Source organism: Gobio gobio (genome assembly GCF_949357685.1).
Source record: "Gobio gobio genome assembly, chromosome: 6".
In the NCBI taxonomy this organism is placed as follows: domain Eukaryota; kingdom Metazoa; phylum Chordata; class Actinopteri; order Cypriniformes; family Gobionidae; genus Gobio; species Gobio gobio.
This window is the reverse complement of record NC_137102.1, coordinates 23,902,040-23,915,525: the sequence shown is the minus strand read 5'-3', so window position 1 is coordinate 23,915,525 and position 13,486 is coordinate 23,902,040. Positions and strand designations below refer to the sequence as shown.

The following is a 13,486-nucleotide window of genomic DNA, read 5'->3' as shown; positions in this document are numbered from 1 at the left end:
CCCATTCACTGCCATTATAAAGCTTGGAAGAGCAATTATATTTTTTTAAATAACTCTGATTGTGTTCATCTGAAAAAGAAAGTCATATACACCTAGGTTGGCTTAAGGGTGAGTTTCATTTTTGGGTGAACTATCCCTTAAAGTACACTTTTTAAAACGTGCACTTTGTAATAATGCCAATTTGACATCATTAGAAAGTGCACGTTTAAAAAGGTTTTACTTTAAAGTGCAGTGTACACTTATTTTGATGTGTTGACTAACATACTAAAGCACATGTAAAGCACTTAATTATAATTTAACTGTATTGTGTTGGATATTTTATTGAAAGTTATTGTATATTTTAAATGTACTAAATTGCAATGTTGCATGTTTCAATAAAATGGCATTAAAGTACATTTTAGTTTAACATAAATGTTTGGCAGTACATTTAGCAGTACACTTTAACCATATTTCAAAGACAATAATATGTAATTATGAAATTATACATCAAGATGTACTTAAGTCCTACTTAACTGGGTCAAAAACACTCTTAAGTTCAAATATTTTCATTTAACTATAAGTAAAATGCAATTAAGTGTCTGAAAACATTATAGTCAGTTCCTATTTAAGTATTTTATTTCCATAATAAGTACTCTTTCTAGAAGTGTGCTAAAGTGTACTTCTTTTTCACAAGGGAAGTCAAAAATGATCTGCAGTCTTTGAGAAGCAAATCTCAAAGCTCAGTATTCTGATAAACATAATTTCTACTATGCAGCACATTTTCATGTCCCTGTGACATTATATAATAATAAAATATTATACTGTATAATACATTTACAAAATAGAGTAGTTTTCTTAAATTGTGGTTGATATCACAATTAGGTAAACATAGGATGAATTGGGTCCCTCATACACGCAAAGCTTTTCATTTTTTATTTCATTTCAAGTTATAATACGTTTCTGAGCTGGACAAGAGCGTGATTTTGCAAAGTTCAAATAATGCATAGCAGGAATGACACTGTAGTAACCTCATGTGACATAATACCAATTTTACAGTGCATTTCCTTTTGACAACATTTCATTTTGTCATCTTCAATCTTCGTTCACTCATTACAACACTAGATAGATTAGATAAATGTCAAATTCAAAGGCCAACATGTCCACAGCTCTCGTAAATGTCACCACCCCCCAGCTACAGCAAATGACAGAGTTTGTTGTAGTGAGCGCCTTCATTTTTCCACCGTGCTCTGCAACAGTTCAGATCTTCAGTCCTAAGTGCTTTTAACTATAATTATTAAAGAATATATTTTTGAGAGCGTTATAGATTTCCGCGCTCAAAAATATTTAAGTCTTTCAAAGTTATGTTTGTTTCTTTAAAAAAAAAAAAGGCAAACAATAAAAGGTTTTTCAAATGTTTTATAAGGGTAAATGTGCTACAGGAATGTGTAAGAGCCGTCTTAAATACTGAAAGAGTCCTTCAAGTAGGAATGTTATTAAATGCACTTACAACAAGTAAATCATATAGGTCATAGAAATCCAGAATTGGAGGAGGAGCCCTGTGTATATTAACAGCGAATATTCTTCAGCACTCCCAGATCCCGTTGCTTCTTGGTTTTGAAGGCCATCACAAAGTTATGAGGGGAAACAATACCCTGTCCCTGTTCATCTGTCTGTCCCATGACAATGTAGTTAAGCCCTGAAAACCAAAACAAACATAATATAATCAGGACATTAAATAATATAATCTTGATATTAACTTTTTTTGCTAACCAGCCACTGTGGCTAGTGGTTTTCCAAAGTTACAATTTTGACATAGCAGCAGCAGGTGTATTAGGCTGCTGTCACTTTAAGACCTGACGCACGGATCCATTATTCTGTTACACATGCGTTTTCTTTCTCAGCTGTTTACGTTCACTTAAAATATAACTGACGGTGTTTATGAATATACCCGCCAGCATTTCAGCATTATTTTGTGTGTTAGACTGTTTAAGGACAATAAGCAGTGAAACTCAATTATGTGCATGCACTTTAGGTGTGAGCACAAAATATGTGGGAATGAGTAACATTAAGAGCAATACGCACAATCTCACACCGAAATGCAAGCCCAGTAATACCAACAATATTCAATAGGGGAGTCGTGTTTGTGTGTCAACTCACTGTAAGAGAGATGAGAGAGGGAGAAAGCGCAGCTGGTATCATGCATCTACTGTGTTGGAAGCAAATGTACTTGTCATCAAAAAAATTACATAATTTATGGGATTAAACCCATACTCCTTTTCGAAGGACATCCTGGGATTTTTTTATGACCACAGAGAGTCAGACCTCGGTTGATCTGAAGGACGGTGCTTGTTACAGTATAGTGTCCCCACCACTATACTGGGGTGTTAGAAGGACCCACACAGACCACCGGGTGAGCACCATCTGCTGGCCTCAATAAACACCTCTTAGTATAGTTTTCCCAGTTGGTCTCCCATCCAGGTACTGACCAGGTTCAACCCTGCTTAGCTTCAGTGGGTAACCAGTTTAGGGCTACAGGGTGATATGTCTGCTGAGATTTGCTACTGCCAATACATTCACATGCTGTTGCTGCGCATGTAACAAGAAATGAAATAACCCCCGCAGCAGATCTATATAGGTGGAGCTGGGGAAGGTGGAGGGTTTCTGAAAGCACGCTGCAGACTGCTAACAGCAACACTACCAGTGTTTGTTAGAATGTTGAGCCACAGCTCATTGGGCGGTGATGCAACAGCAACCAATCAGCTGTGCTATGAAGATAATGATGTGATCGTTACCAAATGAGTTAAAGACCTATCAGCCTGCGCCATCTAGAGTTTCATGCCAGAACTAGGTAATTATGCTAACTTCCTTTTAATAAGGGCAATCTATTGTTGCTAGGATAGATCCTTTTCACAGACGTAAATCCTGCAAAGTTTTTTTGTATTTTCATTGTACATTTATAACACTAATACGTTGTATTTTATTACTTTTGCATCAAATTACAAAAAACAAGTTACCTTGTTGTTTCTCGTGTTTCTAATACCTTGTTGTTTCAGTGTTTCTAAAACAGTGTCGAGTGATGGTAAAAATTAACATCTTTCTCTCTTTTCACTTCTGTTATCAATCTCATTCTATTTTTTCCCTCTTTTTTAAAGTCGTGAAATCACTATTGTGGAGTTTTTCTTTTACTATTTGAGCAAATGGGGACACAACTGTTGAAGAACACAGCCATGTTAATATAAGGCACACCTTTGCTTGTGCCTTTGCTTTACTATAATGGGAGCCAACGCAAATAATATTTTGTTTATTCCCTTGCTTTTCATTTCAACAATAAAAATTCCACCGCAAATGATTAATGTTAAACCGTTCCCCTGAACTGCCAGAAACAATTCCTGCATATTTTAACGCAAATTCTTCTATGGCACATTTCTAGAAATTTCCCTCAAAACAAAACAGTTGCTTTTTAGAGTTTCCGAGCAGTGGCTTAATATTTCGATACTAAGTGAGCTGAGGTAAAGCATGGCACAATGAAGTCACATACCATCCATGTGGTTGAAGAAAATTATTATTCTAGCTGTCCATGATTCAAGGAAACCAACTGAGACCCTCTCCTGAGCGAGCTTAAGTTACACACCGTGACGCTGAAATGGCATATCCTGCCTGAAATATCTCAACACCACAAATGGAGCCAAAGGACTTTGGGGGAGTTCAAAATTTGCAAACTATCACCTTCCAAAATCCACCTCAATCAACTATAAACATCTGCTGGACTCGCTGGGTGCTAGCGCTGGCTGTGCTGGTTTCAATTAAAATGATTAAGGTTAGGGTTCTTGTAGATCAAGGTCAGTGTAAAGATACTCGCCTCTTCTAACCAAAGGGCATTTTTTACAGAGGATTGTGACTTTGGTGCTCATAGTCTTCCCAGCCTGTTGGATGGCTAAACTTCCTTCCTTATAAAGGTGTATGAGGGAGAAGGTGGCGAGGACGCTGTGGTCCCTCATGGCTGCTGAGATAAGGGTTGCAGTAATCACTGTGTGGGAAAAAAAGACTGTAAATTTACAGAATCAGGGTTTCTTCTTTGAACAAATGCATAAAAATTGCATGTGCCTGGTAATGTATAAAGTATGTATAGTTCTGCTATCCGTGCTGTCATTTTTACTGTGCTCAGCAGCTTTACTGCCACTGCAATTAAAACAAAAAAAAAAGAAAAAGAGCTGAGTCTCAGTATCGGCCTGAACACATTTTCCATCTATAAGCATTATTAAAACAGAGACGGTGAATGGGAGCTTTAGTTAACTTTTAAAACCAGCATAGTGAATTATTTATGTGAATTGAAATGTAGGTTCTTCCAACCCTAATTGATGGAGTGTGCAGCTTTTCATTTCTTAAACAACCATGTAGTACAAGATCTTGACCAAAAATTGATGCACCTCTTGATGGAAAGCGCTCTGTTAAGTCTCCTCCAGCACATCCTAATGACTTTCAATGAATTTAAGGTCTGGAGTCTGGATTTTTCCAGCTCCCTCCCAACCATTCTTTCACAATTTGAGCCTGATGAATCTTGACGTTGTCATCCTTGAATATGGCCATGATGTGTCTTCCTACATGGTTGTTTAAGAAATGAAAAGCTACACACTCCATCAGTTAGGGTTAGAAAAAACAAGCTAGAAACATAATATATTTATTTTTTTGGCCGGGCAGTATATATTAATATTTGAATATATATAGGACACATACAAGTATACTACTAGTATATTTTTGTAAACTTACTAAATAGAGTAAACTTAGATACCGAGCATATCTATTACATTGCTAGACTAAACAGGACAAATTTGTTTAATGCCTTTGTAAAAGTCCTGAATGTGTGAAAAAGAGCTGGAATCAGAATATCAAAGAAATTCCCAGAATTCCTGATATTATTTGAGTTTGCAGAAAGCAAAAACATTTAAATCAAACAACGGCCACTTACCAAAGTTACTAGAGCAGTAATGACTTTCAATTGTTCCTGTCCTTTTGCATTTTTGCTTGCAAAGACCTTCTGAATATGTAAGGGCTTTTAGGAATAAAGAATGAAAAGATACATTTTAATAATGACCACCTAGAGTATGTCCTTATACACTAAAATACAGTGTAAAACACACAAAAAGTCACATACATTTATTTCTGTTAAAGCACTTTAGTAACAAAATAGAAGCACATTAGTTTTCCCATGTGACCGAACTAATGTGTTCCATATGAACCAAACATAATAAATCTTCAATACATTCCAATGTCATTACCTACACAAGTTTATTCCCATAATGTACAGCAGTTTTACACCGTGCCGCTACTTGCATTTTTCATTTGAAATGAAACCTTCTGGAAAGTGGGCTGTGGACTGACCTACGGGCGGTGTGGTGGGTGGTATAGTGCTCACGGGGGTGAGAGGGGTGCTGGCTGTGCTGAGACTCCTCGATTTAAAGCGGTAATGGCCGATGAATCCATCCGCAGTTAGACTCAGGTCAGACAGAAACATGATGAAGAGATGATTGCCATCCGAATAAATTGGCCTACAAGACAAAATAAATAAATAATGTTTGAAATGATAATTTATCCTTTAAAATACCTCTCTAATATAAAGCTTTATTGACCATGTGGAGACACTTTATTGATCAGAAAGCGGTTTTTGAGAGTACCTAAAAGAACTTATTAAATGTATAGGACAAATAAGATTATGTTGAAATGAGAAATGAGAAATGTTATTTCATGATAACAATATGGTTAATGCAATATAGTTTTTCAGGTAAAGTAGGTTTATTTAACAAGTAGTAAGACATTTTTCAACCAACTGTTTGCGTTTACTTAAGACATAACAATAGACACGTATAGGCCTATACCTTCATACTGCCCTAATAAAGTCTATGCATAAACAAAGCTATTTAGAATTAAGGCCCCAATACACTTCAAGCGAAATAGAAGAGCGAACTGGTGTACCGTCATTTCAAACACAATCCGTTCTAAAATGAACTTCATTTGGGGTTTGTTTTGGGAATTCAAAACAGCTTGCCAAAGCAAACTTTCCAGAAAAGTTTGCTCTGACTGGTAAACCTTCTAACTACCATTTAATTCCAGTTCATTTCTTCTGTTCAGACACAAGTAAAAACATGTACACTGAAGAGCTGCTTTATAGTACAAATTTAAGTTGTAATACTGAAAGTGACACTTTTTTACATGATTAATACTATAAAGCCGCTTGTGTTAACCCTTAAAACCATACCTCAGGTCTTTAGTGACCCGGGATGTCATTCACTACCCTCCTAATTCATTTTTTAAAGTTAGACATTAACCTTCTTAGTAATGCTCAATCAATTCATTACGAACAATATAACAAGAAAAAATAATCAAGAATAAAATAATGCCTGTTTTCCCATTCATTTTAGAAAACATAATGAAGAATAAAATAATGAAGAATAAAATAATGCCTGTTTTCCCATTCATTTTTTAAAACATTGTGATGTTTTGAATATCTTTTTACCCCTTAGCGAAGAATGATAAAGAACTTTGCCATTAAAATATCACTATTGGGGGACAGCATGCAATTATGTAGCAACAACCACTGAAAAATCCTTATCAGTCTAAATATTGGCAGTCAATGTCTGTGGTGGTTTCTCTGCTTAAAGAACGAGGGATAAATGGTGTATTGGTGCATGTGTGATGGACTGAGGGTCTCACATGGGTGGGCTGTCTCCGCAGAACTTGCCGATTTTCTGTGAGTCATTAATTTCTCCACCATTAAACACGGCCACATGGTCATAGCGGCAGTAGCGGTCTCTTTCCACATCAAACTTCTCAAACTTCAGCTCAATGATCTGAGAGGGGGAAGTTACTTTGCAATTTAAATGTATTCATACTCATCCTGTCAATGTGCTGTCAGTGATGCATGACTTGTAACATGATCTGAAAATTACAGAAATAATAAATTAACACCTGGTCTTGAGGAGCAACAATATTCCAGGAACATGTTACTCCTGCTGGGTAGTCTTTATCTGGCCAGTTAGGAGTTTTAATCGTCCCAGAGGGCTTGTCTAAAAGACCCCCACAATACCGGTCACCTGCCATTGACAATCATTGGATATTAGTCTGATGACATGGAATCAATGCAGATTTACAATATATGAAATACTGAGATCTGTAGTGCTGCATTTTGTGCTGGAAATTTAAGTGCGCATTTACAGTGTGAGAGGATTCAAAAAACCTGATCAGCAAAACAAAACACAGAACTGAATTGAATTGAAATAACAGGGAAGGGCCACTTACTATATTTGGATGGTAATAAGTTGGTAGTCTTGTTACCTCTTTCATTTGGGCGAATCGCTGAATATACAGCAAGGAAACCACTCCCAGCTGTGTTGGCGTCTGACACCATGACCATTTGCATCTTGTTTCCAGTGGTGACCAGTGCTCTGGGTTTGGCAGTACCACAGAAGCGGCCAAGACGCTGCCCGTTGATGTGGCCATTGTATACATCAACAAAGTCATATCTGCAAAGACTATCACTCTCAAGATCCAGAGCCCGGAACAAGAGGGAGACGACCCTTCCCTGAGGGACCTGAAGACGGTTATTTGAGAGGAGTCAACACAATCCCATTGCAATTTGTAACTATTTTACATTTTGGCAAATTCTATACACATTTGTACACTCTTATTGACTGTTTCCCGAAAACAAAATAACATGGTCGCACCTCTGTCATTTGAATGACGATGGTTTAACAATATAGTACTGTCGTTAATAATCTCACACTAGCTAATTAATCAATTCAGAATCACAATTAATGTCACATTATTAGTTCATTTAGACAAAAAAAAACATTTATATTCAGTATGTAATTGGTGTACTCCTGTAGGCTATATATGCGGTTCATTCAGTCAGCAGTTTTCTCCACAACATTTCTCCAAGATGCTGCTGTAACGAAGATGGCATCTGAGGACTATTTAGCTATTTTTGATCCTTGTCATTTTGCTTTATCAAGGGTTCCGACTCAAGGGCTCATTTACACACATGAGCACATTTCAGCAATGAAGTCAAATTTTGTTTACACTGAAATATATAGAATGAAACGAGCCAAACTATTATGCCCATTCAGGTGAAGTGAATATCGTTGATCATCTCTTAAGGGTCCCATGGCATGGCATTTTTCTATTATTTTATAATGTTTCCTGAGGTGTACTTATATTGTTAGTATGACTTTTACATCATAAAATGTCATAATTTAGAAATAAAAGGTATTTTTTATATACTGCTGTTTGCCCTGTGGCTGAATGCCCTGCTTCAAGAGGCGTGTCTGCTGTGAGACTTCAGTAAAAACGCCCACTGTTGTGATTGGCTGACATCTTTGCATTTTAAATGAGCGGAGGGGGCGTGGTTTAACGAGGTCTACGAGGCAGGAGCAGGCACGAGTCTGCCAGAGAGACGGATGGACCTGAGTTCACTTCACATCAGTTCTCAGCATGTCTGAACTGTTGTAGTTTCAGCATATACTTCAGGTTATTAGTCTATTTCTAGTCGGAGGGATTGTCACTCATGTCAGAAAGTTAGTAACTTTAGTAAATTATGGATCAGCGCTGACTGGAGACGCGAACCGTTTAGAACGATTCAGTCCGATTTGGTGAACTGATTCGGTTCACTAAAAAGAACTGGTTCAAAAGAAAGATCGTTCGCGAACCGGACATCACTAATGTACCAGAGACGGAGCGATTGCTAACAAAATTATTTATAGTAACTACTGAGTTATGAGAGCGCTGTCAGTCAGCGCGAGTTTGTGTTTGTATCTGAGAGTTCTGAATAAACACGAGTCCCAGTCACACCGAGTCCGTCTTCATCATTATTACCAACTTTGTAACACATGCAAAGTACCATTACAGCTGTCGAGATGAACGAGTTAAAAGTAAGTGTTGATAATAGCATTATTTTTAAAATAAAATAAAAGCGTCAGTGACGCGCGTTGAGCACACAGCGCAAACAAAGACACAACAGCAGTAATCGAATGTAATCCAGTTTATTGTGGGGCTAGGCTGGCTAGCCCGGATATGCTCACGCTTACCCCCCTTCTGCTTAATCTCACGCCGCGTTTGGTGCCTCCGCTGTGGGCCAGATGCAGTACTGGGGGTCGGGGATGTTGAAGGCCGACCGGCCAGTGCAGCCCGAGCTTCGGCGTGTGTGAAGTTTATCTCTAAAGATCTGACTCTGCCGATGTTGAGCAGAAACTCATGACTGTATGCACATTTTAGAACCGATAGACGCGACGAGGACGTACAAAAACACTGACTCATAAGATAGAAAACACCGTTCTGTCTGGAGAGAGAGAGCTGCGTGTGCGAATAATAAATAATTAGCTACACATCAGAAATCACTGATCACAGATCAGAAGGAACTGAAAAAAGACTTCTGTTTTCATTTGTACATCCAAACACTGAGAAACTGCCAGCGTTCACTCGTTCACAACCCATGATCTCTCGAGCGTTTGCATGGGTGTGCCAGATTCTCTGGGCGGAGGAAAGGGAGGGAACCGTTCCTGCTTGGACGTCAAACCAGGAGACTTCAGGATTGGCTCGTCTGGGCTGTCATTTTCTCAAAGGCAGAGAAAGACAGCCAGAACTCGGTTTTACACCGATCAACATTTCTATCCACTTGGGGACAATATTCAGGCTAGGGGAACTCATAATAATGTTGAAAAACCTCATAAAATGAAAATTTCATGCCATGGGACCTTTAACAAGGCCACATATTAAGTTCTGGGTATTATAAGCAAACAATCAGTTCTGAGCCAAATTGTTAAGGCAAGGCGACTGGGTCAGAGAACCCTTTCAAACGGCAAAGCTTGTGGGTTGCTCCCAGTCAGCAGTGGTGAGAATTTACCAGCTGTGGTCTGAGAAGGGACAAACCACAAACTGGAGACAGGGTGTTGGGCGCCCAAGGCTCATCGATGCACAAGGGCAATAAAGCTGATCCCTGTCTGGTCCGAGCCAACAGAAGGCCTACTGTGGCACAAGTCACAACAAATTTGAATGATGGTTATGGGGAGAATGTGCAGTTCATCGCACTCTGCTGCGTATGGGGCAGCGTAGCCGCAGACCAATTAGAGTGCCCTTGATGACCCCTGTCTACTGTCGAAAGAGCCTACAGTAGGCACTAAACCTTGGATCAGTGGACGAAGGTTGCCTGGTCTGATGAGTCCCGTTTTCTCTTACATCACGTGGACGGCTGTGTATGTGTACGTCATTTAACCTGGGGAAGTGATGGCAGCAGGATGCACTGTGGGACGACGACAAAGCCGGTGAAGGGGAAAGTGAAACTCTGGGCAATGTTCTGCTGGGAAACCCTGGGTCTGGCTATTCACGTGGATGTAAATTTGACACATGCCACCTACATTGCTGCAGACCAGTTGGTGACAATGGTGTTCCCTGGAGGAAGTGTCCTTTTTCAGCAGGATAATGCACCCTGCCACGCTGAACACATTGTTAAGAAATGGTTTGAGGAACATGATGAAGAGTTCAAGGTGTTGCCCTGATCTCAAAATTCCCCAGATCTCAATCCAACTGAGCATTTCGTCGCTGCCTGCTGTTACTTTTCAGGAAATGAAAAAAAAAACACAGTATTTCAAAAGTAGTTGAATGTAGCGTTGTCATACTTGGCACGGCATCTTTACATGTAACCATATTCTTGCCAGTGTAATGATATAATCCACATTTGACCAAAATTGAGTTTGAATGGACATACGTGCATATTTTACAGTAACGGTGGTCGATACGCGTTCTTCCGATCATTAATTAGAATGGCCAAGTCGCGTTTCATATTGACAGAGGAATACGCTCAGTTTATTAAATAGCCTACGTCTTAGTTTATTAAATACGCTTAGTTTATTTAATATTAATTATAAATGTATTAAATGTCTCTTGCAAACTATGAAGGGACAATGAATCAATACACTGACATGGTAATGCTAGACAGATACTTTTTTTTGTACAGTCCTACCGTAATTTTGTCACTCCTAGACGTACGTCTGGCGTCAGGGGGGAAACATTTACCTCGATGAAGGAAAGTCATTGTCTCACCAGGCTATGTTTCACAAGACCGGCGAGATGCTTCCACAGGGCGGGAGATACGCGGCATGATTGACAGCTTTGACACCAAATGGATATACGTGAAAATCAGATGACATGATTTCAATACTTTTCATTGGCCATTTAGATATGTGAAGCATACTGTATACGGAAATGAACCTGGACATTCAATCCGTCGAAAAATCTCAAAATCGGCAAAATTAACATACGTGGTTTTCATCGGACAGCGACAATTTGTGGGATGTTCTGGACCAATTAGTTTGATCCATGGGGGCTTCACCTCACAACCTACAGGACTTGAAGGATCTGCTGCTAACGTCTTGGTGCCAGATATCACAAGACAACTTCAGCTATGGCTTTGTGCTCTGGACATGAATTATACCTCAAATCGGGTGGCTTGTTGAAGTGTTCTGCCATTGATATTGTTACTTTTCTAAGCAATAAAACAGACAAAAATTATATAGAATTACATTGAAGAAGCCCAGAATATGGATCAAAATATCATAGAGGTTTGGGACACTAAGCAACCACCCAAACCACTCTACAATCGCCTAGCAAAACCCTATATAGCCAGTGTTGGAAGGTTACTTTGGAAAGTGGTGTAACTATTTCAATTACTTTATTAAAGTAATGTAACTGATTACTTTTTGAATACTTTTCTAAATTTCTAACGCATTTTAACCCTAATCTCACTCACCATAATGTCAACTCTCAGACTGGTTGTAGCCTAAAGCTTTCAGCGGCAATTTGTATTGATGTAACTAAACAGCCTTTAAATGGCAGGAGGCATCGTGCACATCAAAAACAGCCAAAGCTATATTATTTAACGTATCCTAGCTTTTTACAGAAATACCCTATGTAATCATTAACATTTTTTAAAGTAACTGTAATTTAACTACACATTTTTTCTCAGTAACTGTAATGGCTTACCAAAAAAAATAATTATTGTTACATGTCACTAGTTCAACACTCCCCAACACTGTATAGCAACCAAAGAGTTATATGATAAAAACCCATTAGTATTGTGATGTCTTCATATAGGGTTTTTACTGCTATATGAAGCTGCTTTGTTTTTGAGAGAGAGAGAGAGAGAGAGAGAGAGAGAGAGAGAGAGAGAGAGAGAGAGAGAGAGAGAGAGATTTATGGTGCATGGGAAATATTTTCTTTGACAGAAAAGACATTTGAAGATTGATATCTCCCACGCATCTGTCCTTACTGTAATTCTCCACACACATTTGTTGTTGGGTGGGTAGACACCGGGATACCCCTGACTCCCAATCAGTCCTGTGTCTCCAGTAAAGTTCCCGCCACATGTAAAAACAGGTCTACAATGAGGTCAAATGGGAAAGCACATACCGGTAGTTTGAAAAGATTTCAAATTAATTATGTGCTTTATTAAGTAAAAATAATGAACAACAGTAGGTAGGCTACTTGATATGCAATGATTTGTTATTGTAATTAATTAGTAGCTAGTTATACATAGTATACTATGTTTATAGTTTGTAAACTAGTCCAATTTGTATAACATGGGAACTATAGCCAATGTTACCAACCAAAAAGCAAAACAGGGTTCGGCGACTTTTTCATCAGTTCGATTTAAATGCTTTATTTACCATATACAGGCATCTAGAATTTAGTTAGCTATGTCCACATACCTTCGATGTTTTTGGGTAAAAATGACGCTGAACAGGAAAGCGCTCGCGATGCTCCAGATTATAATCCTCATCGTATGAGGCGCATTTGAACAAATGTGACATTCAGAGAGAAAGAGAAGTGAAATCTCCAGAGATATTATTCTGCTGACTGACTGTCTCCTGCTCATGAATGTGCTGTTTGTTCTGCGGGAGCTGTAGGGAGCAGTTTCCCTAAAACACTGAAAGTGAAGGTAACTCCTGTCACCTTCCAACTTCCACGTTAAAAGTATTGTGACTGAAGCATGTTGCTGCTGCTGCTGTAGTTTTCTTTATAAAGAAAGAGCCTATAAAGAATGCGATTGGTATAGCCAATAGGCTATGTAATTCAGTTTCTTATCAGTTGTGTTTTGCGCGAAGCAGTTATCCACGCGTGTAATGCGAATTTTCTTCGTAGATACGATACTTCTTTTAAAAATAATGTACATTTAGATACTTTTAAAATCCATATAAATGAGCAGTAAGTGGAGTTTAACCCTCATTTACCTCATTTTACCTCACGCTGACGGAAGACCACTAGATGTCTACCTTGCACAAGATTTGATCAAACTTGATGAGTAGCCTTTAGACAAGAGTAGCCTGAATTCTTAGTGCATGGGTTTTGAAACTAGGGTCCAGGGACCCCCAGGAGTGCTCGGGGGTCCATGGATATGTTTAGAGAAAATGTATCTAAATAGTAGGCCTATGTGAACAGAAAAAATGGTTACTTTTAATTTTAA

The 13,486-nt window shown here is 38.6% G+C and overlaps 1 protein-coding gene across 1 annotated transcript; it reads right to left on the bottom strand.

Annotated features, from left to right (window-relative positions):
- Nucleotides 1-890: 890 nt before the first annotated feature.
- On the bottom strand, nucleotides 891-13,001 carry pcolce2a (procollagen C-endopeptidase enhancer 2a). The gene is made up of 9 exons (XM_079818645.1): nucleotides 12,732-13,001; nucleotides 12,293-12,401; nucleotides 7,309-7,564; nucleotides 6,943-7,067; nucleotides 6,688-6,824; nucleotides 5,359-5,525; nucleotides 4,946-5,029; nucleotides 3,839-4,006; nucleotides 891-1,675 (listed from the first exon to the last, which is right to left on the bottom strand). Exons 1-9 carry the CDS (start codon nucleotides 12,896-12,898, stop codon nucleotides 1,545-1,547), a joined length of 1,344 nt encoding a protein of 447 aa, XP_079674771.1. The 5' UTR covers nucleotides 12,899-13,001; the 3' UTR covers nucleotides 891-1,544.
- Nucleotides 13,002-13,486: the final 485 nt, after the last annotated feature.